Raw genomic sequence first — 24,647 nt, 5'->3', positions numbered from 1 at the left:
ACTCATGCTTATCATGTGAAAGAGCAGGTTTTTGTCACCACCGTCAAGTTTTCTGTCTGACGGTGATGACTGAAGTCTGAAAAATGCTTATAACAGTGCTCAGGATTGTTATTTTTTTGTACCAAATAGTTAAATAAAGTTGTTAAGCAAGAAGCCATTGACTTGAGTGGTATAAATTTTGGAAATGTATGTTGTAATGAGGCCACTGTCACCACCGTCAGATTAGTGTCACCACTGTCAGAGGCAGTTATATTGGTTTTAAATGAATATGCTTACATTATGTTTCTTTGGTGCTGTTGAGTTATTAAAGTAATAGTCTCTTTAATACAAACATATGTTTTTCAAATAAAAAAAAAACATTACGGTGACGGTGTTGACAAATACAAAGTAGCCTAATAACTGGAAAAACCTATTTTATGAAAAAAATGCAAAATGAGGAGGTTGCACCTGTAAATTGCTGAACAGCCAAGACCTTGGCCTATAAGGATATACCTTCAGATTTTGTAATTTAACGCACTTTTTTTTTTTTTCAAAATTAAAACCTGTTTTATCCAAATTCCCAAGAATCAGTGACATACATATACACAGAAATAAATAAGGTAACGATTCAGTCAACCTTCTTTCAACCTCAAGAAGGCTGCATTGCAGGAACCAAATATTTTTTCCAAAGATATCGTCATAATAATGTGTGTGAGTGTGTTAGTGTGTTAGTGCTGTGATGGATCATCAACCTGGATGGTGTTTCTCTGCCTTCACCCCTGATAGATGAATGGATGTTGACATACTGGTAATTTTGGACTTAAAAAAAAAAAAAACATTAAAGAATATCAGCAAGCATGACTGAATCACATTCATAATCCTACTGTTCAAACAAACATCACAAAAAAATGCAAGACTTATATGAAAGCATTTTTTTCCTTTCACTAACAACATGCCATATAGACAGAATAAGAAAAATGTCTAGCTTATGTAGGGAAGTAACACTTTTGCACTTTTCAAACAGGAAGATGACACCGATATGTTGGAACCACAGCTATCTTACATATATGTATATATTGCACAACCACATATGTTCTCTAGTCTCTCTTTTTGGTTGATTTCTTATATTTTTGTTTTTCCAACAGCCAGTGAGGGATTCAGGTCACTGAACATCGTGCTTGATTATCTTTAGATACTGAAATGAGATCAAAGGTCTGATGTCATTAATTATAAGGTGGACCAAAGAGAGGAACTATACCAGATTCCCTGGCATAGATAATGACCTGTAACTTCTTTTTCTGCACTTCCCTTTTCATGCACTCAGCAGGCCGAGCGCCCAGGTTGTGTTTCCCACAAGAGAACAACAAAACTATAATATCAGGATTAAATGTGCACATCAAAACATCAGGAGTGGAGCAGAGCAGTGTGAGAAATAGCTACGACCTGTGAAGCAGAGCAAAAATATTCACAGTATAGAGAGAAAACCTATGTATAGGCTTCATTAATGTCTGGGAACATGTGCACTAAGCCAGGCGTCTTCACAGGGGGCCGACTTGATGTGGATGAGAAGGAGGAAAAGGTGGTGGACATTTATGTCCGTGGAGAGTCCGTGATAGTTTATGAGAACCCCTGGGTGGAGGGCGCTCCACCTCCAAACATCCCAGCCACTGCCAGGGATCGCCTTCCAGGTATGTTCACAACCAGCACCACAATGCATAATAATTTGTTCTACAAACACTATAGTTATCATACAGTAGTTTGGTGTTTTTCAGTTTAGTTTGTGTTAGTTTTTATTGCAGGTCTCTTGGCTCAGTTTTTTAATTTATTTATTTACAAATTTTGTGTTTTAGTTTTCATTTGAGTTAAAGTTGGTTTTTTTTGGGAACTGTTATAATTTATTAGATCAGATATTGTCTAATACAAACAACACAATGCAGAAAAATGGATACATTTTATTATTTATGTAGCATTCAGTAAAAATAGGCAAAAACTGGCTGCCCAAATTTGACTGTAGTTTTCACCCTGCACATAAACAAAAACACATAATGCTGTATAATGATGTCCAGTTTTATAGTATTTTTCTTGGCTTTACATGTTGGTGAGCCATTGTTGATAAGACTTTTTTTCTTCTCATTTTTATAGTTTATTGTTTCCAGTACCTGACCTAACCATAGTACTACTGTGATTTTTTGTGGTATTTCATGGTAACTAGGATTAAATGGTAGTAACACTAAAGACAAACTGTGTTTTTTACTTCACATCATTGTTTAGCAACTTGGCATAGTAAAACACAGTTAGTTGTCGTGAGGGACATTGGTACCTAGTTTTTCTCTTAGTTGACAACAATAACTTCACATAGATCCTCACTTGTGTGAACTTTCAGTTGCTTCCTCTCTCACACACACACATCAGATGTTCACACACACACACACACACACACACACGTAGACTTCATGCAGCTTGTATAACTGTTGCCTCTGATGGTGACATTTTATTTGCCAAGTGCCTGCGGTCCCTGTCAGCCCAGAAAAGAGGAATCCTTTCAGAGCTGCTGCTGTGATTCTGGGGTTGCTGAGCCTCGTCCTCCTGGCAGGAATCATCAGCCTGGGCATTAGATGTGAGTCTCCCTAACTCACTTTTGTGAAGACAAAGTTGCATGTAAATGTGAAGTAAAAGGAGCTACAAACTGCTGTCCTCTCCATGAGTTATGCTTCTAGTGACAACGATTCAATGGCTGTGTGTTGTTCACCTTCCTGTGACAGTCCGCAAAGACAAAACCAGCTGGAACAAGGAGAGGAGCAGCCTGCGGGCGGCCAGTGCAAACATGACCGAGGAGAGGGAGCGTTTAGAAGCCACAAACAGTCAGCTCATCGGTGAAAGAGATGAACTGCTGAAGAAGCTCTGCGGTGAGAGAAATACCACCTCGCTCACTTTCACCTCGGCCATCATCTTTCTTGTCCACTGTTGAGACATTAAGTGGAGTTTCTGTTCAGCACGCCTCCAATACATCTGATGTCATAAAAATAATATTACGATCACAATGACAGGATAACCTTTAATGAAATAAGGAATGCTGTATTTAGCAAAAAGAGCACACTTTTATTTTATTTTGTTGCACTTGCCCTAGGTTTACATGAGAATGATGTAGTTAAGGTTATACCTGTACTTGTAATGCTTTTTAAACTTTCTGAGTACATTTTCACACTTTTAAAAAATGTACTGAGAATAGTGTACTTAATTGTAGTGACCCCTTTGCCTATCAAAATAGGTCACTACCGTTGCTGATGGATTGTTTTGACGCATTACCAAATGATGGAAATGACCAGTCCTCTGATTTCAGTTCAATAACAACAGCGATGATTTATTTACTTACAGTGCAATGTGTTAGTTCAATGGTTTCCAAATAAAAATAAAAAAAAACAGGGCCAAACGTACACTTTCACTAGATCGCCTATTTACCAATATAGACAAAATAACAAAACGATGATGCCATGGTCATGGTCTAAAACTCTTTGCTTCTGCCAACCAGCAACATCTGAGTCCAATCAACCCACTGAATGGCAACATTGCTCCTCCAAGTGGTGGGAGGTTCAAAGGCACAGCACAACACATGACAGAATTGGCTCTTACACACCGGCCCCTAACTGGTTCTGACAGAAGACAAACCAATTCAAAATCATTTTACATAAGGAGCCATTAAATTCAAACCAAAATTAGAGCTACACAAAATGAAAACCTGACTGATTGCAAACAATCAACCTTATAACAACGTCATAAATCATGAACTGTGTTTCTTTATCTTGAACCATGCATATGGGTTCATTATTTTTTATTCATTTGCCTCACAAAGAAGACATATGTTTGTCACTGGTCTCCTGCCACCAAAGACTTTTCACCACTAGAGGTCAGGCTTCACACAGATTTGGTTTTGACTACAAGACTATTAGAGATAAAGTTGCACTTAAAATCTAATCGAGTGAAAAATGAGTATGTCAGCAGTTACCTGGTGCACTTTGGATTTAACTTGAAGTGGGTCAGTTCAGTCCCAGCAGGCAACAAAACAGTACACACACAAGTAGACTAAAAGTTAACTAATAGTTTACTGAAGCTTGTATAGTTGTTATATACTTAAATACACTTTAAAATAGACTTCAGGGTGGACACTCCTTTGTTCCTTGTTGATGCTGATCTATTGCTCTAACCAAAGAAATCATCTAATTAACAGGGATAAAATATTTGAATATTGAACTCCATAGCCTCCTCCTTTGAATGCTTCCTCAGTTTGTGTTGTGCTGTGTTGTTGTATTGCAGCGTAAGTTGCCACTCAAAATGTGCTGTTTTGTTTTGTACAACAGAGGAAACTGGCTGCTCTGAGGATTGGAAGAAATGGGACTGCAGTTGTTACTCTTTCTCTTCGGAGAAAAAGACATGGTTGGGAAGCAGAGATGAATGTGAAGGGCAAGGCGCGCACCTCGTCATCATATCTAGTAAGGAGGAAGAGGTGAGGTGTAAATGTAGGCTTGTCGGTGATTGCCCTGTTAACACCGGTTACTGCAAATAACTGAAGGTTTTGACAAGTAACACACACACACACACACACACACACCTGACTGCCTCTATTTTGTGGCCTTTGATGCCCTCCAAGCCTTTCTGTCCGCTCTGAAGCTCCTCCAAACTCTGCACCTTTACACCAAGAGCATCAATTATATAACAATCTTTAAAACCTTAACTACTCAAAAATGTAGGCCTTCTTTTCTACCTATAACAATTTTAACCACAAATCTGAGATCCTCAAAATCTTCAGCCATGTTTCACTCCCATTTAGCCTCCATAGTGAGTTGTTTGTGAGCAGGCAGCGTCTTCATAGGCTCTGAAAAAAGATATGTGCTTATCATGTTTAAATCCCTTACTCATACAAATCAGCTGCAACCAAACTGTGTGCCACACTGTTCTGATAATCTCACTAATCTAATTCACTAATTCACTAATCTAGCTGTAATGTCACCTCAAAATTTTGCTGCAAGTGTGGCTGTAAACCAGAGCTGTCAGACTCATATCAGGCAGCAGGCCACACCCATTCAAATGAGGCCTCACAGGGGCTGGATAACTTTTTGCTAAGGTCAATATGACTTGAGTTGGCACATGGAAATTTTAAGATATTTTCTAAATTTGTGACCCACCAATGACAAATCGCATGAAAGTAACACATAATGCAGAATGACACAAAGCAGAAGAGAGAAATGCAACAAACATAGAACATACATTGGCATTTACCTGAAAAAATCTACCTGAGAAAATACTGAAAAATGCAATGTTCCAGGTCAACCTTTTGCTTTTTTGATAGCACTTTGTTAAACCAACATGACGCAGCAACTAGCCTGGTGTTTTTAACTTTACCTGATGGCCAGGTTGTGGTGCTATGTTTAATTAATTCATCCCAATTCATCATAAATTATTAAGTTATAAATTTATCATAGAAAACGGATTATTTTGCGTATTACACATATAAAAGTTGCACCTATGCCGGAGGGCAAAACTCAAAATAACACACATTTCCATGACATTTGGTGTTTATTTGATCTGTTGCCGTTTTTATTCAAAGTTTTTGGTTTGGTTTTGCCATGCAGGTAATTTCGAGATCCAAACTCTGTATTGAATACGGAACATTTTGTTTGGGTTTGGGTCGTGTTGGAGCAGAGATTAACCCTTTGTGTAACTTCACAATGTCAGTGACTATTTCAGGAAGTGCACACCTTTAGCTTTTCACTGGGCAAGTGAGCTACCAACATTATAGACTCACTGGAGGACGACAGAGTAGCAAAATTCAACATAAAACAGCCATCGTCCAAAGGGGAATCTTTATAGACTGTCCGCCTTTTCCTACCTGAGGTAATAAGTTGACGATGTATATATGCCTAAATATCGGTAATTAAACTTTGAATTTATTTTCTCAAATGGGTGTCAAAGTACAAAGTAGACCTACTGGGCCAATGTATTAATAAATTGACAAAGACAAAACCTAAAGACGTTTTCTCCATAATTTTAGTTTATTTTAGTTAGTTTTGGAAACTCATAATGAAACTCAATACAGTTTCATTTAGTTGTCGTTTTTTATTGTAAAGCCTTGTTTTTATTTTTATGGTTGTTGATTTTTTTTTTTTTTTCACACCTAGCTTTTGCTATTTTATGAGTTTTCATTAACTTTAATAACCATGGGAGGGGGTTCCTGTTGGACCACATGTGCCAGCTCGTATGGTGCATGCAAAAAAATCAATCACTGAGGCAAAAATAATATAATAAATGTAATAAATGTTAATCCCTTTACAACACAGGCATTTGTCATCAAAAGCGTTGCCAGAAAGTCACCAGCCTGGATTGGTCTGTCTTTCAGAGAAGAGGAGGACACGTGGGAGTGGCTGGATGGAACACAGCTGAACCCAGAACAGTGAGAGTCCAGCAGTAACTTTATTTTACCAGGACGTTTACCAGTGATTTATTTTAATGGGTCCACATAGACAATCAGTGATGCATGCAAATGGTCACATACTGTAAATTAATGTCCGTTTTGCTACACAACACATGTAGTGACTCATCCTGACCAGTTCAGCTAATCTGTAAAATAAAGCATTTCCTGATCACATCAGCTAGATCACACCCCCACAAAAGAAAAAAAAATTCTCAGTGGCACAGGAAGTTATTTATTTTACATATAGACATGTTTAGCCATAACTTTTATTTATTAAGATGTGCTTCCCAATTAATAATTTAACCCTGTAAAGCCTGAACCATCAAATAATTGACCAAAAATTCCAATTCTTTGAAACTGGAGCCATTATTGGTCCAACTAAACAGCCCAAAAAAAAAAAAAAAAAAAAAAATATATATATATATATATATATATATATATATATTCAAATATAAATTCCCAACTATGAGTTTCAATTTGTATCATATTTGGCACATCAGGCAATTGTGCTTGATTTTTTTTTTTATTTTAAACAAACAAAAACATCATAAAACACAAAAATTCTTTAACACATTGGTAATTCCAAACATATAAAAGAACACTTTTCCTTCCAAACATAGAAAATAACAGTTTTTCCATTATTTAGTATTATCTTTTAATTAATTTGACCAATTTGGTAAAAATGACCTCAATATAGCTGCTGTGTTAAATTTGATACAGCCATTTTCAACACGGTTTTACAAACAAAAACGTTATGAAATGTTCAGTAATTTCACATTACATCAACTCAGTCATTTTTCCTATTGATGTTTCAGTAAAAAATTGCTGTACAAATGCTGTACAGTTGATGTACAAGGCTGAAAACAATCATGTCTTAAATATGACACCCACGGCTTTACAGGGTTAATACTGTAATCCTGTGCAATGTTATTTTACCACTTGAAAAGCTGATTTTGTTAGAGCAAACCTTATCTTTAGGAAGTGAATTGCAAAATCGCCACAGCAATGATAATTTATTACCAAAGATGCTGCTGAAATAAAAATACAGATCTTGCAGATTACCATTTCAGTTTTCTGATACATTTAGTGTTATCATGGTAACAGTGTGTGATGCTAGTCTGAGTGGCTGCTCCTTATCTTTGCAGGTACTCGCCTGATGACAGTAGATCAAGCAGCTGTGTGATGATAGAAAAACCAAAAAAAGGTGTTTCAGGTTGGAGGCAAGAAAAATGTTGGAATTCAAATTTTTGGATCTGTGAGAAAGAAATTCTTTAAATACCGTGCAGCATGCAGTTTGCTTCCATTAAAATGATTGCAACACAGCTCTTGGCTTACTTCATGCTCCTGGAAACACAGGGAAGATCGGCAGCACAAAGATCAAGACTGACATTGAGTCTACAGTGACCCATCAGCTGAATCCAAAAAACTCTCACCGACAAATATCCTGTTTGCATTTGGCACACAAAATATGTTTTGTGTCATCAGATAGCTACAGTATCTGATTGTGTTGAACCACAATCAAGCAAAAATGTGCAAAAAGTGTAAACAAACCCAAATGATCTGATTTTGAGCGCTTCTTGGATGCTTCTTGGGTGTGTTTTCACTTGGATTTTTACATGGTTACACAATCAGATAGCGATCTAATTGCTCAAAACACATTCTGCGGCCTATGCCAAGTGCAAACATGGCCAAACTTCTACTGCATTGCATTTAAGTGAGTCTGAATGAAGTATTTGAAGAATGCCAGGTGGGACGTTGGCACTATACTGCAAAAGAAATAGACAACTGGTTCAATTTACATTTTGATCGAGTGCTTTATATTGCAGTGGCAAGTAATTCTCTTCACTGAACTATTTTGAGACTTCTAAGTGCACTGAAACTGTCGAGGTGAATGAGGTTAGTTCTCTTGTTTCTGTTAAGCAGCAGATTTTTGGTAGCTTTTGGTAAAAGTAACAGTGGGTCATTGCAACATTTAAATGCTTAGTAATAATGTCTTTAGAACCACAATTATCATTACTCTTTATTTAATTGTCAAGGTTTAAGGAAGGCTAAGAGTATTCTACTGATTAGACCGTCAGGTAATGAGGATTAAAATCAGGCGGCCCTCACCGCCATCCTTGGTCTGCCCTGTTGACTTTTCAGAACCAGAATGGCTGTTAAAACCTTTATGATGTGTATTTTTTTTTTTTTTTTTGTGATATTAACCATTTTCTCTTTGCTATACTATGGGCTCTAGTTTCGCAGACCTGGCGAGGCGGGGGCGTAGCGCAGATGCGCTTCGCCAACTGGGTGAGGCCAGGCGGATTTTCCAAGTTTGGCATGCCATGCTCGGTGGCGCAAGTACTCCGCCGTCCCTCCTACCGGCGCAAGGGAGGAGAGAAGGCGTGGAGTGGGTTTGACACAGCCGATTCACATTTAACCAATCAAATGAGCCCCTGTCCTCGCCTTTAAAATGCGCTGCGCGAAGGCGTAATGAAAGTTTACACAGCTGACATGGAGGTCTACTGCCGCAGGCGGAGCGGAGCCCAGGAGACCGGCGCGGAGCGGAGACCGGCGAGCAGTGCGGACACGTCACCAAAACCTCACAGGCAGGCTTCCGGAATGTCAGGAACATGAACGATGCAATAAATACCGAAAAAAACACTATTCAATGCTGCGATCACAATCAGCACATACACATATCTCCATATCAACTGTCCCGTCACAACTGATGTCAGATCAAAGGAGATTGGCACCATTTATGCTGATTGTGAGGTTTTGGTGATGTGCGCCAGCCAGCCAAACTTCCACTGCGCCAGCTCCGCTCCGCCTTGCGCGGAAAGTAGACGTGGTTTCAGATGGCGAGCTTTTGGCGCACCTCGGTGAAGCCTTTTGGCACGAAACTGTCACTGCGCCAAGTTGAATCTGTTGACACCTCCCCCCGCTGCGCCGCCACTCCCATCTCGGTGCAAGTCCGTCTGCGAAACTTGGACACTGTCCGCCTCTCCCGTTTCGCCGGTCGAAACTAGCTCTGCGCGGGGTTCGCCTCACTGCGCCACCCCGCGCTGCGCCGGGAAACTAGAGCCCTTCATGTCATATCTACTCTTTTGAGTATCTTTTTGTGAGTAATTTTTGGCAATCATTTTCATTTTTGGTTCATTATTTTGTATGTGATGTCAACATTTGACACGTCAGGTTTATTAAAAATGTCGCAGGTGAAGGGCTTTATTGCAAGTCATAAACACATATTATGTCACTTCGTTTGAACCAGTGTAGTCCTTAATTACAATCCAGTTGTCTTTTCTATGCATGCATCTACATGGTTTTCCTGATCTACTAAATGTTATCCAGTGTGTATTTAATGTTACATTTTTTAAATACATTTCTGAACATAACATAATGGATGGCACCTCCTGTTTTTTTCTCCCTCAGCATACAACATCACCGGTCTTTCAAAGAACAGCCTCCATTCCACATTAACTTAAACAAATACAAGAAGTGAGCAAACAGAAACATGTGATGAGCATGATGTGTGTTTTTGAGGAATAAGTGAAATTATAAATCACTGATACCTGAAATAATTTGCGGTTGTAGCTTTCAACAGTCTTAGGGCCATTAGCATTAAATTCAAAGACTGAAAATGAAAAATGGAAATGGCGGCTGGTCTAATAATCCAACACCTCACACCTTGTTCTGGATCAGGGAACGTGTGTGTGTGTGTGTGTGTGTAATGTGGAGTTCAAAATGACTTTTTGTGCACTGATTTGATTTGATTTGTTGATTTGATTTGAAATGCACAAAAGCAATACTCCTGCTTTGGAGTAAAGTAAACTACTGATACAAACAGACACAATTAGTACATGGTGAGTGTATCATTTTTAATAGTCATTTATTCATATTTAATGGTTTACAAAGAGTTGGATGATACAGTATTGATTCTTAAGCATGTCATAAATATTGACAGTTCACTATTGACAATTTATTTATGTGGGTTTAACTAAAGAAATACCACAATAAGTATTATTTGGAATTTGGAAAACATTAGTACTTGTCAAAAGGCTATTCAGTCCATATCAGAAAGTTTGGTTTACAACATTAATTAAGGAGATTGTAAATTAATGACTTGCCTGAAGTTTGTCCACCTACTGTTACTTCTTAGATGTACACTGACAATACTGTTGTATATCTACATGCTAAAAACAAGAAGCAAGCTGAAGAAGAACAATCACCTTCAATGGTCAATATCTCTAACTGGTTAACAAAATGTAGCAGTAGTAGTAGTAATAGTAGTAGTAGCAGTAGTTGTATTATTATTGTGTTTCACATACAAATTTCATACAAGATGTACATCACTACTTTTAAATGACTTCTCATGAGGGTTTCATTACTTTTCTTTGCATTTTCATGTGACTGGAAACTTGTCCATAGTTGTGAGTTTGGTGCTGTGGTTGCTTAAGCTGTGTGTTTTGCTCTTTCCTGTATAATAAGTCAGAGAGGAATGGAAAGGAAATAAAGTTGAGGGCGTAAATAGCAGTTTTATGCAGATTATCTCTCACCATCACTTCACTTCACCCGACATGTTGAGACGCCCATGCGTATTGCCCCTTGCTAACATCATTTATTTATACATTTGCCTGAATTAAGAATTAAAGTTTAATAAAATTTTAATCAAATAATAGAACTTTATGGCTTTTTTGTTTTCTTACTCTAATTGTAATTAAAAATTCACTGGTAGCTTTGTGGTTTAAGGCACACACCATGTAGCCGTGACATTTATTTATTGATTGAATGATTTATTTGATAGGGACACACAATATGACATTGATGACATTAATGTGGGGGGTAGGGAGGGGCACCATAATTAAAAAATGTCAGAACTGTATGGGCTCATATTGTAGGACTTGTTATGATGAGAAGAAACTTAGACGTGATTGCAGTTTTGTTGTTGAATTAACCCTCTCTAAAAGACATTAAAGTTTTCAGTTGATTCCAGGTTTTCAGATGTTTTTCAGCTTTGTAGTCTCTTTATATAATTGTAAGGAGGTTACAGAGCCATTTAAGAATTTGAACACATGTTTTAAATAAGCAGACTCAGTGATGTTTGCAAAATATTATGTTTTAAAATATGACAATAACAAAACCTCACTTGCTTTTTGGGGATTTGATTACTGACTGGTTCAACTGGGCAGTGAAATCATGCAACCAATAAAAAGCACAAAAAGAAAAAGAAAAAAAAAAAAAAAAAACAAGGAGGCACGATCCAAAGTCAAAGAATATTATTATTTTATACCTTTCATTTCATTTTAAACCAACCAAGGAGCTTCACTGTTTTGCAAATCTCTTTAGTTCTGCTTTTTAATTATTCCTGTATTATTCCTAACCTTTATTCCTGCTTTCAAAATCAGCCATTATCAATATCTGTCTCCACCATAATTTTACATCGGTAAAAATAGCAAAACAAAAAAGACCATTTTGACAAAAAGATACAGCCCCAGTGACAAGTGCAACGCCGCTATCTTTTTGTCTGTTATCTCAAGAATTCTCTGTATAATCTGTTTATATGTATTTTCAGATTTGCCCAGTGAGAGAAAACACTTTGAAACATATTTTGTGGTAGATTACGTTTGTTTATCACAAATAGGTTTCTAATCGATATATCTTGTGTACGTTACTTTAGCCACCAAAAGTACTTGGTTACAATGTTAGGGAAAGGGTAAAACACTTGGTTAAGGTTAAGGAAAGGTTACGTTTAGGCATAGAAACCACTTGGTTAAGATGAGGGAAAGGTTAGGTTTAAGCATAAAACTACTTGTTTAAGGTAATGTAATAAGTGCTCTATGCAGTGGTGTGTTGGGGAGCGAATAAGCTTGTGAGGAAGGCCAAAATAAATACGTTCATTCCCCCAGTCCCTCCATGAGGAGCTATGGCAGAGGGCGAGCACCTTCAGCCAGAAGCTCACCCTTCCCAGGCACTCCTTCTTATGATATGTTGCAAAACATGTAATACGTTCCCTTCTCGAAACGTAATTGCGAATGCAGTTTACTTGTATGATGATGTATGATTTTAGGAGACAGGGCTCTCTCTGTTACTCCACAGATTACCAAACCAAAATGTGACCATCTGCTATAAAGCTGATTCACTCACAGCTGGTCAAGCGCAGGCAGATGTTGAGAGTGGTTTGGAGGATACACAGCAGCCCAAAGCTCAGGAGAACCACTCGATACACTTTTTTACCTGCATAAGAAAAAAGCTGTCACACACCAACACGCACACCATGCAGCACATGGTTGTCACGCACACGACTATACATGAAGAGACTGAGTAAATTAATCCGTTAACTCCCACAATAAACATATTATTCATGAATATTTTTTTGTGGGGAATAGTGTGAAATTTTACATATAACTTGTTTGGTTTATTTTTTCCACAGATTAAGATGTTTGGAAATGAAAATCATATTAAAGATTGTCTCTCTCTTCTAGAAGCTTATAATTTGAATGCAACTCTATGAATATTAAAGAATATTATCACTTGTTAGAGCTGAATGTCCAGAATGACTTAATTTTTTTCATGTACACAATTGAAGAGACTCTTAAATATTCAAAAGATAAAATTCAGAGTAGCTTGTTGTCCATCTCTGAAAGTCTTCTTACTGTAGATCCATGTTGTCTGTTTTCTGTTTTCCATTTTGTTGGTCTCACCACTGGTTGAGCGGCTTGCAGAGTTTATAGAAAGCTGTTTGATCTCTAACGGTGCTGAGTGACCAGACATTGCCATCTCTATTTGCTGATGTAGAATTAAGTTATCGGTGATGAAATGATCTCTGTTTGTCGGTCAGCACTTTGACTCTGCCCTTTTAACACAGCCGTGTAAAGGAAGGAAGATGTTAGACTACATGCTTTAGGCTTCCTTTTCCTTTATTTCATCTTCTGGCTTCTCGAGATCATTGGTGATAACTTGCAGTTATTGAGTTCACTTTGCCTTGAGATGAGCATGGTTTGCTTCACAGAAAAAAACGCGACAACCTTTTTATGATAATGATAATAATAACAGGTTTTACCCGTAACATTATTAGAGAATGTTTAATAGACACTTCTTAGTATTTTGACAATCAAATAAATGCAAAAAACAGACAAATAATATGAAAAATAAGATGGACAGATGGATAAAAGGTTTGCACAAAATGAAAATAAGAACAGGGGGTAAAAAAACAACAACATAAAAGTAACATTAGCAACACACAGAAAGTCACTTTAAAGCAAGTTCCTGCAAAGAAGTGGATTCTAAGATGATGGCAGTTGATTAATTTATACAATTTGTCTCTCATTTTTATTGACCGTGTAGTTTATAAAAAGGCCTGTAACAAAAACGAAAATCTCGTAAGTTGTAAGATGATGTCCTACTTTCATTTTCATGAAAATGCCCCATTTTCATGCTCCTTTGTCAGAGCAATGCAGACTTTCTCACTCAGTTTATGTTAGATTCAAGATTATTTGTCTTCTCCTTCCCAGTCCTGGAGAAGGTGTCAGTGGTTTTGTAATGGAAAGCGAATCGGATTTTTGCTCACTTATTTAGAGGACTAGTCAATTGGAATATGTAATTTTCCATTAAAATACTTTTTATTGTTATTGCTGGGTGCTGAAAACACTGTGAAACTGTGAGAACCTGCAGTCCTTTCTATAGCAATCAGTTTTTTCTGGGGATTAAACTACTTTTACATAAAACCAATCAGAGCACAACCTCAGTTTTATTCCTCCCACCCCCATTTGATTGACACTTCAGCTACACTATATTACCAAAAGTATTCGCTCACCTGCCTTTACTCATACTATGAACTGAAGTGCCATCCCATTCCTAACCCATAGAGTTCAATATGATGTCGGTCCACCTTTTGCAGCTATTACAGCTTCAACTCTTCTGGGAAGACTGTCCACAAGGTTGAGGAGAGTGTTTATAGGAATTTTTGACCATTCTTCCAAAAGCGCATTGGTGAGGTCACACACTGATGTTGGTCGAGAAGGCCTGGCTCTCAGTCTCCGCTCTAATTCATCCCAAAGGTGTTCTATCGGGTTCAGGTCAGGACTCTGTGCAGGCCAGTCAAGTTCATCCACACCAGACTCTGTCACCCATGTCTTTATGGACCTTGCTTTGTGCACTGGTGCACAGTCATGTTGGAAGAGGAAGGGGCCCGCTCCAAACTGTTCCCACAAGGTTGGGAGCATGGCATTGTCCAAAATGTTTTGGTATCCTGAAGCATTCAAAGTTCCTTTCACTGGAACTAAGGGGCCAAGCCCAGCTCCTGAAAAACAACCCCACACCATAATTCCTCCTCCACCAAATTTCACAGTCGGCACAATGCAGTCTGAAATGTACCGTTCTCCTGGCAACCTCCAAACCCAGACTCATCCATCAGATTGCCAGATGGAAAAGCGTGAGTCATCACTCCAGAGAACGCGTCTCCACTGCTCTAGAGGCCAGTGGCGGCGTGCTTTACACCATTGCATCCGACGCTTTGCATTGCACTTGGTGATGTGTGGCTTGGCTGCAGCTGCTCGGCCATGGAAACCCATTCCATGAAGCTCTCTGCGTACTGTACTTGGGCTAATCTGAAGGTCACATGAAGTTTGTAGCTCTGTAGCAATTGACTGTGCAGAAAGTCGGCGACCTCTTTGCACTATGCGCTTCAGCATCCGCTGACCCCTCTCCGTCACTTTACGTGGCCTACCACTTCGTGGCTGAGTTGCTGTTGTTCCCAAACGCTTCCATTTTGTTATAATAGAGCTGACAGTTGACTGTGGAATATTTAGGAGTGAGGAAATTTCACGACTGGATTTGTTGCACAGGTGGCATCCTATGACAGTTCCACGCTGGAATTCACTGAGCTCCTGAGAGCGGCCCATTCTTTCACAAATGTCTTGTTTCACAGTCTGCATGCCTGAGTGCTTGATTTTATACACCTGTGGCCAGGCCAAGTGATTAGGACACCTGATTCTGATCATTTGAATGGGTGAGCGAATACTTTTGGTAATATAGTGTACCTCTGCTATCCTCCAGTAGCCTCAACAAACAGTAACAGTAATGCTGATCTTTACTTGTGCATCAAAACGCCACCGGAGCTACGTCACAGGTTTCTGTGGCTCCTGTGTGTCCCCAGACGCAGCTCACATGCACCTTGCCAGAAATGTTACTGTGTTAAGCGACACAAGAGCTGTGATTGGTCAGCTTTTTTTCAGTAATGTTCAGTAATATTTCTTTCAGCCAAGCACCCCCTGACCAGTGTGGTAGTGGAAAAAAAGCCTGTGCAGAGGTACAATCCAGCTCCATCAGTGTCTGAAACAACAACCTGACAGTGACCATATTTTGTTGGTTCAGATTTTACTTCTTTTTCATTCCTCTCATTTCGTTTCTTTTTTGCTTCTTTCTCCTTGTTTTCAGCTGTATCTCTACTATATTTCAATCATTTTCTTGATTTTTGTCTGGCTTCCCAGCCATAGTGAACAAAAGCCCTCACTCAACGACCACGGCCGCAGATTTAAACCACAAACACACACATCTGGCACCTTCTGCAAACCCAGAGAAAATACTGAATATTGAATGTGCTTTATCAAACTTGCATTTACATTTTTATTAAACTTGTTATAGCATAGACTAAAAAAAAAATGCTCCTAATATTGTTAACTGTAAGCGAAATGTATTCATTTTAAGAGGCCCACTTTCCTCTTCTTCCAAACACATACATTTGTTGTGCTCTTTTCTTATGAAAGAAATAATGAAATAATAAAACAACGAATAGCAATGATAAAATACAACTTTCTTTACGTTATTATGCAAAAAACAGTGATAAGCCTAAATACTTAAATCATTCTCTGTATTTAGAGTCACGCAACCTGCTGTCATGACAAAGCGTGTGATACGGCCGCTGGTCGACCACAGGAAACAGTGTCAGTGTCAGCCTACGTGTTTTGTGTCACCTACACGTCACAAGCTCACACGCCATTTAGCAGGTCCAGCGTAACATTGGCGCATCTGGGAATATTAGATGGTTTTGTTAGCTTCTTAATGTTAATTCATTGTTAATTTGTTAACTTCTTAGCTCGTTAACGGTACACTCGTTATCTCACACCTGCTGGGTGAGTTTTCCAGAGAAAAGACACTGGCTCACGTCCGTCTCTTATCCAGCTACACATGTTGTTAATAGTTACTATGGGGTTGTTAGGAAGAATGGGCCTGCCACCCCTCCCCTGCAGCCCTAGTGCTACCACAAAGGCCAGTGACTGTTGGTTGTTAGTAATTTATCATTAGGGAAACAAATAAGACGGAGCTGCTGTCTCTCATGCTTATCGCACCAGGTTAAGATTAGAGTTGAGAATGTGTTATTTGTTATTTTAATCTTATTCCAAATTGTTAAGTATAGGGTTCAAATTAGTCTTGGTCTAGTTGAAACATTACTAAATGTCTGAGTTTGGTTAAGGTTAGGTTTAGGTAATGGTTAGAGCGTAAAATTCTACATTAAGGTTATGATTAAGACTAGTTTTAGCCTTGTTTAAGGATAATTGACGATCTAAGTTTGTTTAAGCTTATTGCCAGGTTGTGGTTAGGGTCTGATATATTATTGTAATCTTCTTTTGAAATGGTCATGATCAGGGTTTGGATTGGTTTAGGTCTAGTGTAGAACAAATAGTGGCTTACGCCAAACATATATTGGTGGATTTATCAGGGAAAATCAAATTAAGGTGGTTTTTACATCACTTTTGCATGTCAGGGTCAGGGTTAGGATTAAATAAAGGTGAGAAAACTTTAGCTAGCAACATTAGCAAACATGCTAAAAACAAACTCCGGTTTTGTGTGGAAGTGAACTGTGTTTTTGCCCCATTTGCAGCCCCACTTGCTTCTTCTCGCTCCCTTTATATTCTGTCAAGTTACTCGTCTTTCAGACAACTGTGTTTTGTGTTTTTTTCACATATCAAAGTCACACTGCCACGCTTCCCTCTGGTGGACCGGCAGCTCGATTACACACTTTGCCCTCGATCACTGCGCCGTATACATGCCACTCACCTGAAGCTGCACGAAGCTAAAAAAAAAAAAAAAAAAGCGTCTTTCTGTTGTGTGTTAATAAGAAGGCAATCGTCTGGGGATTGCAATAATGAGTAACATATTTTCTTTGTTCACGTTTGTGTATGTGTGTGTGTGTGTGTGTGTGTGTGTGTGTGTTAGAGAGAGAGAGAGAGAGAGGGAGAGAAAGTTGTGGAACACAGCAGTATGCCATGACAAAACCATTTCATACAACTGATTTCTCACAGATCCAGTGTCGTTGTGTACCGCAGTCTAGATCATTCCATGTACGTAGTTGACCGTATGACTGTACGGTCTCAACACAGTGTTCATTCTGTAAATAATTATCAGGTTGTCCGAGAGCGAAGTACCTGCAGAAAAAAAAACCAACAACAATAACTCCACATTCACCTTACTCATTACCTTAGGCAGATAAAACGTCATCTTCAAGCTTTTTGTGTGGTCGTGAATGAACACAACCAGTAGGGGACGCTAATGGTTAACTTCCTTTGTAGTGAAAACCTTGTTTAATAAAGGTATTCATCTTCAGTTTTTTATCTTGAAATGTGAACTGAAAATATGTTCTCTAGCTCGAGCAGCACACTGAAAACGGAAGGAAATAGTGACATATATCTAGCTGATCGATCTATGGATCAATCAGTTGGCTTATAAATGTTGCTGACCATGAGCCAGGCTGCGTCCTCACCCCTCCACTAATCATTTATTAAATGTGCCTTTAAGAACAGAATTAAGACGTCATATCACCATATGGGTGTGAGCTTGTGTCAGTGTTCATTACCGATTTAAGGTTTGATGTTTTTACCAACTAATTTGAATTATGAAGTGATTGTGTCATTAAAACATAAACTGTATCGCTGTGTTCCAGCTGTGTGGCTTCATCTTAATTATCGTTGGTATTACCGCTACAGACAGATAGAAAGCAGGTAACAGTTCAACCAGCTGGCACCTCAAAATTTTAATGCTCAGTATTTCACAGCTGCCCTCCATCCACATAAAGCCTTATAACTGCAAGCTCATAGTTTCTTATTTTTCTGTAATATGAAAAGCATGGCAGAGCAAAGAATAATTTTTCCTAGTGTGATGGTATCTGCGTTCTGTGTGTGTGTGTGTGTTCCCCTACTTGTGGACTATTGTTTGGATGAGGAGGTGCAGTGAAAGTCAATAAAACACAGATTTCCAGATGTCTTACATTTTTGCTGGTGCTGTACCGTCTACCCATTTCCAGATCCCTTCGTTCTCTTCATCAGTGAGACCAATCCAGGCTCTGTCCTTTAATCCCATGATGAATCTCTAGGTTTCAGATAGAAAGTTTTATAGCTCATATATTCATAGCTTTACCACAAGAATATGATTTCACTTCAGGTATTTGTTTGTTTGTTGTTCCTCAGTCCTTACCATTCTGTTTCTGAAACTGGCCCTGTGTTAGCTGATTTGTGTAAGTCAGTGTTAATTTCGTCAGTGAAGACAATCACAAAAACGTCAATGACGAAAACGAGACGAGACGAGCTAAAAATAGATAATAGGTAATAACAACTATGACGTGTATGTTTGGTTTTTGTTGATGAGACGAGACAGGAAGAAAAAGTTATTGGTGGACTGTCAGACATTCAAAAATCGCCCCGATTATGCAGTTCTCAAAATATAACCTTGCAGTGTGGTTGAAGTTCACTGTGCCGCTCTCTCATTGGTTGAATTGGCTGAATGAGTGTCCTTTTGTCCTTTCATCTCTGCCAAGAAAATTCAACAACTCAGCCTCAAAAAGTTAAGGCCTTTGATAATTGACCTCATATGACTGTGATGATGGCCGATCACAACTGGCCTTGTGTCTCCAACCACTGTAACGACAGTCATTACAGCTCAGTGGAGCACTAATGAGCCACACCCTGGGGCCCATGAGCCATCAACATCAGAGACCTGGGGGAACACACCCACTGAGGTTAAATACCTGAGCTCCCCACCAGTTAGTTAGTTAGACTAGACTAGACTTAGTTAGACTAACCAGTCCAGTCTAGTGAACAGCATGAACTGATGAAGCCACTTGGATAAGAGGTGAAACGTCTTCTAGACATATAACATATAAGATGTAAGTCCAGTTGACCTGATTCAAATTCCTTGATATGTTTTATTGGGGACTAATTATTCCTTGGCTCTATCTTCCCCTAAGGGTATCAATTCTTAAGCAGGATTGTGGGTAGATGTCTTTTTTTCCATTTAGTTGTATTTATGTGAATTGTCCCTTCAATGATTGTGAATCTCTCCTCCCTATTATATGTTTAAAAGAGACAAAAAATTGTGTTTTCTTCCAACTTTTAAAGAAGGAATTTTTGCCTAATAAGAGAAGATTAAATGTTTTGCAGTGAATAAAAACGATTCAGGTGGGAAAATCCACCATTTGACTCGAGCTCACCTGCTCCTCGTCGCCAGAAATGATCACCAGCTGTGCCTTTTTGTTCTCACAGTCAGCTTTGCTGTTTCCCCAGCTGTTTTTTGAGGTGGAGATGAAATAACAGTTGGAGCCAAACTTCGTCCAGGGGTCAGGGCAACATGCCTTTGCTGTTAGAGAGCACCAAATGGTTCATATTTACTCATAATACACAACACCAGGATGAGGTAAAACACTACAAAGGTAAACAAACAAACAAAAAGCACACACATGAAAATGTAAAGCTGGCTACAAGACTGAAAATAGTTAATGCAATGCAAAATCTGCACACTAGAACAGGCTCCCATGGTGTTTTTGCTGTTATCATCACATTTGACATTTTGGGCATGTGCCAACAGGGTGCAGGTTTTTTTTTTTTTTTTTAAATAGCCAATCCCATAGGAACTCTAAATCCACTAAGTGTGTTGCTGGGGTGTCTCCCGTGAGTTCCTTAAGACTCAGGTAACTCTTAAGCCAATGAAAATGAAGTCAGAGATTGAAAATCTTAAGTCCTCTGGTGTGTCCCGACTTCCTAACATCAGCAGCTCATGACCAGGTGATTTTGGCCTACATGGTAAGCAGCGTTTGTCGTTCAAATAGAGTGCAGCCATTTACTTGCAAGTGCTGTTTGAAATTATTGGAACGGGTGTGGTTGCATATTTTGAGTGAGATTATGATCGGCGGAGGTAATTATACATCACTTTTATGACTGGGGGCTTTAAGATGGATCCTGAAATGTTGCCATCTTGAGCCCGTTCAAACCAAAGGCTAACCAACACGGGCCATCACACCCAAGTAGCCCAGATTCCAGTCAGACTAAAAATAAAAATAAAAGTGGGCATATTTCTCTCACCATAAAGCTGTTCTTTCAGGTCATCTCTTTCCTTGGTGAGGTTCTTATTAGTGGCCCTTAAGAGGTGCGTCTCATTCTCCAGCTTGCTCATATTTTGGGTCAGGTTGTGGTTGATGCTTTTGAGTTCACTGGATTCTTCAGTCAGGGTGTTGTAGCTGGTCTGTAACTGGTTTCTCTCTTCAGTCATGTTGTTGAAACTGGTCTGTAACTGGTTTTTCTCTCTGGTCAGGTTGGTGTTGTCCTCCTGCAGCTGAACAGCTGCCATAGCAGGTGACGAACATGTTAAGGGCTCATGATTGATTATTTGTCATGGCTGATTTAGGCAATATATACACTCTTGATCAAAATTTTAAGACCAGCTGAGAAATTGCAAGAATTTACATTTTGCACTGTTGGATCTTAAGAAGGTTCTAAGTAGAGCTTCAAAATGCAGAAAGAAGAAATGGGAGTGAGACAAAAAAAAAAAAAATTGAGTAAGCAATTTATTGCAAACAGCCATTAAACTGAAATAGGCTGTTCATCAGCTGATTAAAAGTTTAAGACCACAGCCTTTAAAAGCCCAAATCTTCGCAAAAATGTGGTTTCAGTGTCATTTGCTGTCAGGTATCCACACTGTCATGACCTCCTGATGGCAAAGGCAAAAAAACTTTCTCTTCTTGAACGCGGTCGGATTGTTGAACTGCATAAGCAAGACCCAACAACAAGGCCTCTCACAGCGTGCCATTGCTGCTGAGGTTGGAAGCAGTAAGACAGTCATTTTAAACTTCTTAAAAGATCCTGAGGGTTGTGGAACAGAAAAGTCAAGTGGTCGACCCAAAAAAATTTCCAATCCAATTGGCTGTCCGTCAAGAAACGGGACAATCCTCGGCCCAAATTAAACTTGTCACTGTTGCCAACTGCAGTCCCATAACCATTAGATGGCATCTGCGAGAGAAGGGTTTTAAGAACAAAAAACGTCTTCAAAGGCCTCGTCTCCTTCAACGGCACAAAATTGCCCGTTTGGAGTTTGCACAAGAGCACCAAACATGGGACATTGAAAGGTGGAAGAAAGTTTTATTCTCTGATGAGAAAAAATCTAACCTTGACAGTCCTGATGGCTTCCAACGTTACTGGCATGACAAGGAGATCCCACCTGAGATGTTTTCTACACGGCACAGTGGAGAGGGCGCCATCATGATCTGGGGGGCTTTGTCCTTCAATGGAACAGTGGAGCTTCAGGTTGTGCAGAGGCGTCAAACGGCAGCTGGCTATGTAGAGATGTTGAAGGGAGCATCCCTCATGACTGAAGGCCATCGTCTGTGTGGTAATGACTGGGTTTTTCAACAGGACAACGCTGCAGTTCACAATGCCCGCCTGACAAAGGGTTTCTTCCAGAGAAATAACATCACTCTTTTGAACCATCCTGCGTGTTCCCCTGATCTAAATCCAATTGAGAACATTTGGGGTTGGATGGCAAGGGAAGTTTATAGAAATGGACACCAGTTCCAGACAGTGGATGCCCTCCGTGAAGCCATCTTCACCACTTGGAGCAACATTCCCACTAGCCTCCTGGAAACACTAGCATCAAGCATGCTGAAATGAATTTTTGAGGTGATTTTGAGGTGATTAACAAGATTAACAGTTTCGTTCACCAAGTTCGCCAAGGTGCACTCAAAGCTCGCCATCTGAAAGAAGCTCGCCATCTGAAAGAAGCTCGCCATCTGAAACCACATCTACTTTCAGCGCAAGGCGGAGCGGAGCTGGCGTGGTGGAAGTTTGGCTGACTGGCGCACATCACCAAAACTCACAATCAGCACAAACGGTGCCAATCTCCTTTGATCTGACATCAGTTGTGACGGGACAGTTGATATGGAGATATATGTATGTGCTGATTGTGATCGTAGCATTGAATAGTGTTTTTTGTAGGTATTTATTGCATTGTTAATGTGTCTGACATTATGGAAGCCTGCCTGTGAGGTTTTGGTGATGTGTGCGCACTGCACGCAGGTCTCCTGGGCTCCGCTCCGCCTGCGGCAGTAGACCTCCTTGTCAATTGTGTAAACTTTCATTACTCCTTTGTGCAGTGCATTTTAAAGGTGAGGACAGGGGCTCATTTGATTGGTTTAAAGTGAACAGGCTGTGTCAAACCCACTCCACGCCTTCTCTCCTCCCATGCGCCGGTAGGTGGAACGGCGGAGAACTTGCGCCACTGTGCACGGCGTGCCAAACTTGCAAAATCCACCTGGCCACACCCAGTTGCGCTGCACCCCCGCCTCACCCAGTTTGCGAAACTAGTGCCCATGGTCTTAAACTTTTGATCAGCTGATGAACAGCCTATGTCAGTTTAATGGTTGTTTGCAATAAATTGCTTACTCAATTTTTTTTTTGTCTCACTCCCATTTCTTCTTTTTGCATTTTGAAGCTCTACCTAGAACCTTCTTAAGATCCAACAGTGCAAAATGTAAATTCTTGCAATTTTTCAACTGGTCTTAAAATTTTGATCAGGAGTGTAATAGCCATCACCAAACCGAATTGGGAAACTCACTGAGGACTGCCAGGGCGATGGTCGCAGCCAGGAGGAGAAGACACAGCAGCACCAGAAACACTGCAGCAGCTCTGAAAGGATTCCTCCTCTCTGAAGTTGCAGGGACTGAAGTGGCTGTGGGCACAAATGAGCGGTGTTGCTGGTGACATATTAGTCAGGCTCACTGTTACTTAACAAGTAACTCATCATGGTACTCATCATGAGACGTCATTATCTGCCTCTGTATCTGTATTCAGACAGAAGACTGGAAGTGGACGTGGTTTATACCACAAGTCAAGGGCTCTTTACAAATCAATACATAATAAGACAGTCAGTACATAATGATTAAAGATAACAGATAAAAATGTAAACAGTACATTTCCAAATCCTCTTACTGTGCTTGTCATTTCCCTCTCCCTCTCTTTTATTTTTATTATTATTTTTAACTACACTAACTTTTAGGAACACCACCAGCACTTACAGCCAGGCTTTCTGTCTCTGACTAACTCTCTCTCTCACACATATTAACAAACTTTAATCCACTGCATTTACATCTTTATCTTTAATTTACATTAATCAGTTTACTATTTGCTATCACAGCTATCAGTCAACTGCCACAGTTAGTCACATTATCTACACCTGTCTGTTTGTAAACACTTCATCCTGACCATGGGAAAAAGTCATTTGTTAAGGTGCTGGAAAAACAGTCTCTCTCTCTCTCTCTCTCTCTCTCTCTCTCTGTCCTTGTCACGTTACTAGTAGCCTATGTCCCTTATACTATTTATTTCATTTGTTCTGTGTCTTTTGTTTTTGTATTCTTATGCTACTGATGTTGCATGAATTGTAAGCAACAAGAAATTGTCTCACAATATGAAACACTGTAGTCGTATGTGCCAGTGATAAAAGCCAGGGGTGCCACTGGGGCTTTTTCGGCTGGGCCCCACCACCCCAGGCCACCACACCCCCTTGCACAACTGGAAAACCTCAAGACCCCAGTCGATCCATTCAAAGTTTTACATAACTCTTCCTTTGCAGGCTTGTAACTCTCTTATAGTCTAATACTTACTGTACAACTTTTCCTGACAATGAGCTGCGAAAATATCACAACATGCAGACATACGTGCAACTTTACTTTTGCATACAGTGGAATTCCCCATTTACAATAAAGCACTGTTCACTAGTTAATGAACTCACTATTTAATGTGTCAATACAGAGGCTGTCTGGATGTTAACTTTTTTTTTCTTTACAAAAAACAAGACAGGATAAAGAGTTCAGTCATTTTCAACATTGAAAATAAAATATTCCATGAGTGATAATCACTTAATAATTTAATATTGATTGACCTGATGTTCTGATACTTTTTTTTGTTAT

The 24,647-nt window shown here is 39.4% G+C and overlaps 1 protein-coding gene and 1 long non-coding RNA gene across 2 annotated transcripts in view; both read left to right on the top strand.

The window, feature by feature from the left end:
• Window positions 1-1,355: 1,355 nt before the first annotated feature.
• Window positions 1,356-24,647, top strand: part of LOC115368302 (CD209 antigen-like protein E) — a 119,866-nt gene continuing 96,574 nt past the window's right edge. Inside the window, exon 1 of the mRNA XM_030064368.1 lies at window positions 1,356-1,667. Coding sequence (XP_029920228.1) covers window positions 1,484-1,667 — 184 coding nt within the window. The 5' untranslated portion in view covers window positions 1,356-1,483. The remainder of the gene's footprint in view (window positions 1,668-24,647) is intronic.
• On the top strand, window positions 2,475-4,465 carry LOC115368329 (uncharacterized). The gene is made up of 3 exons (XR_003929011.1): window positions 2,475-2,596; window positions 2,742-2,885; window positions 4,335-4,465. It is a non-coding gene; the product is annotated as an uncharacterized LOC115368329 (long non-coding RNA).

This window comes from Myripristis murdjan, chromosome 1, assembly GCF_902150065.1.
Source record: "Myripristis murdjan chromosome 1, fMyrMur1.1, whole genome shotgun sequence".
Lineage (NCBI taxonomy): Eukaryota > Metazoa > Chordata > Actinopteri > Holocentriformes > Holocentridae > Myripristis > Myripristis murdjan.
The sequence above is the reverse complement of the archived record's forward strand: the minus strand, read 5'-3'. Positions and strand labels throughout refer to the sequence as shown.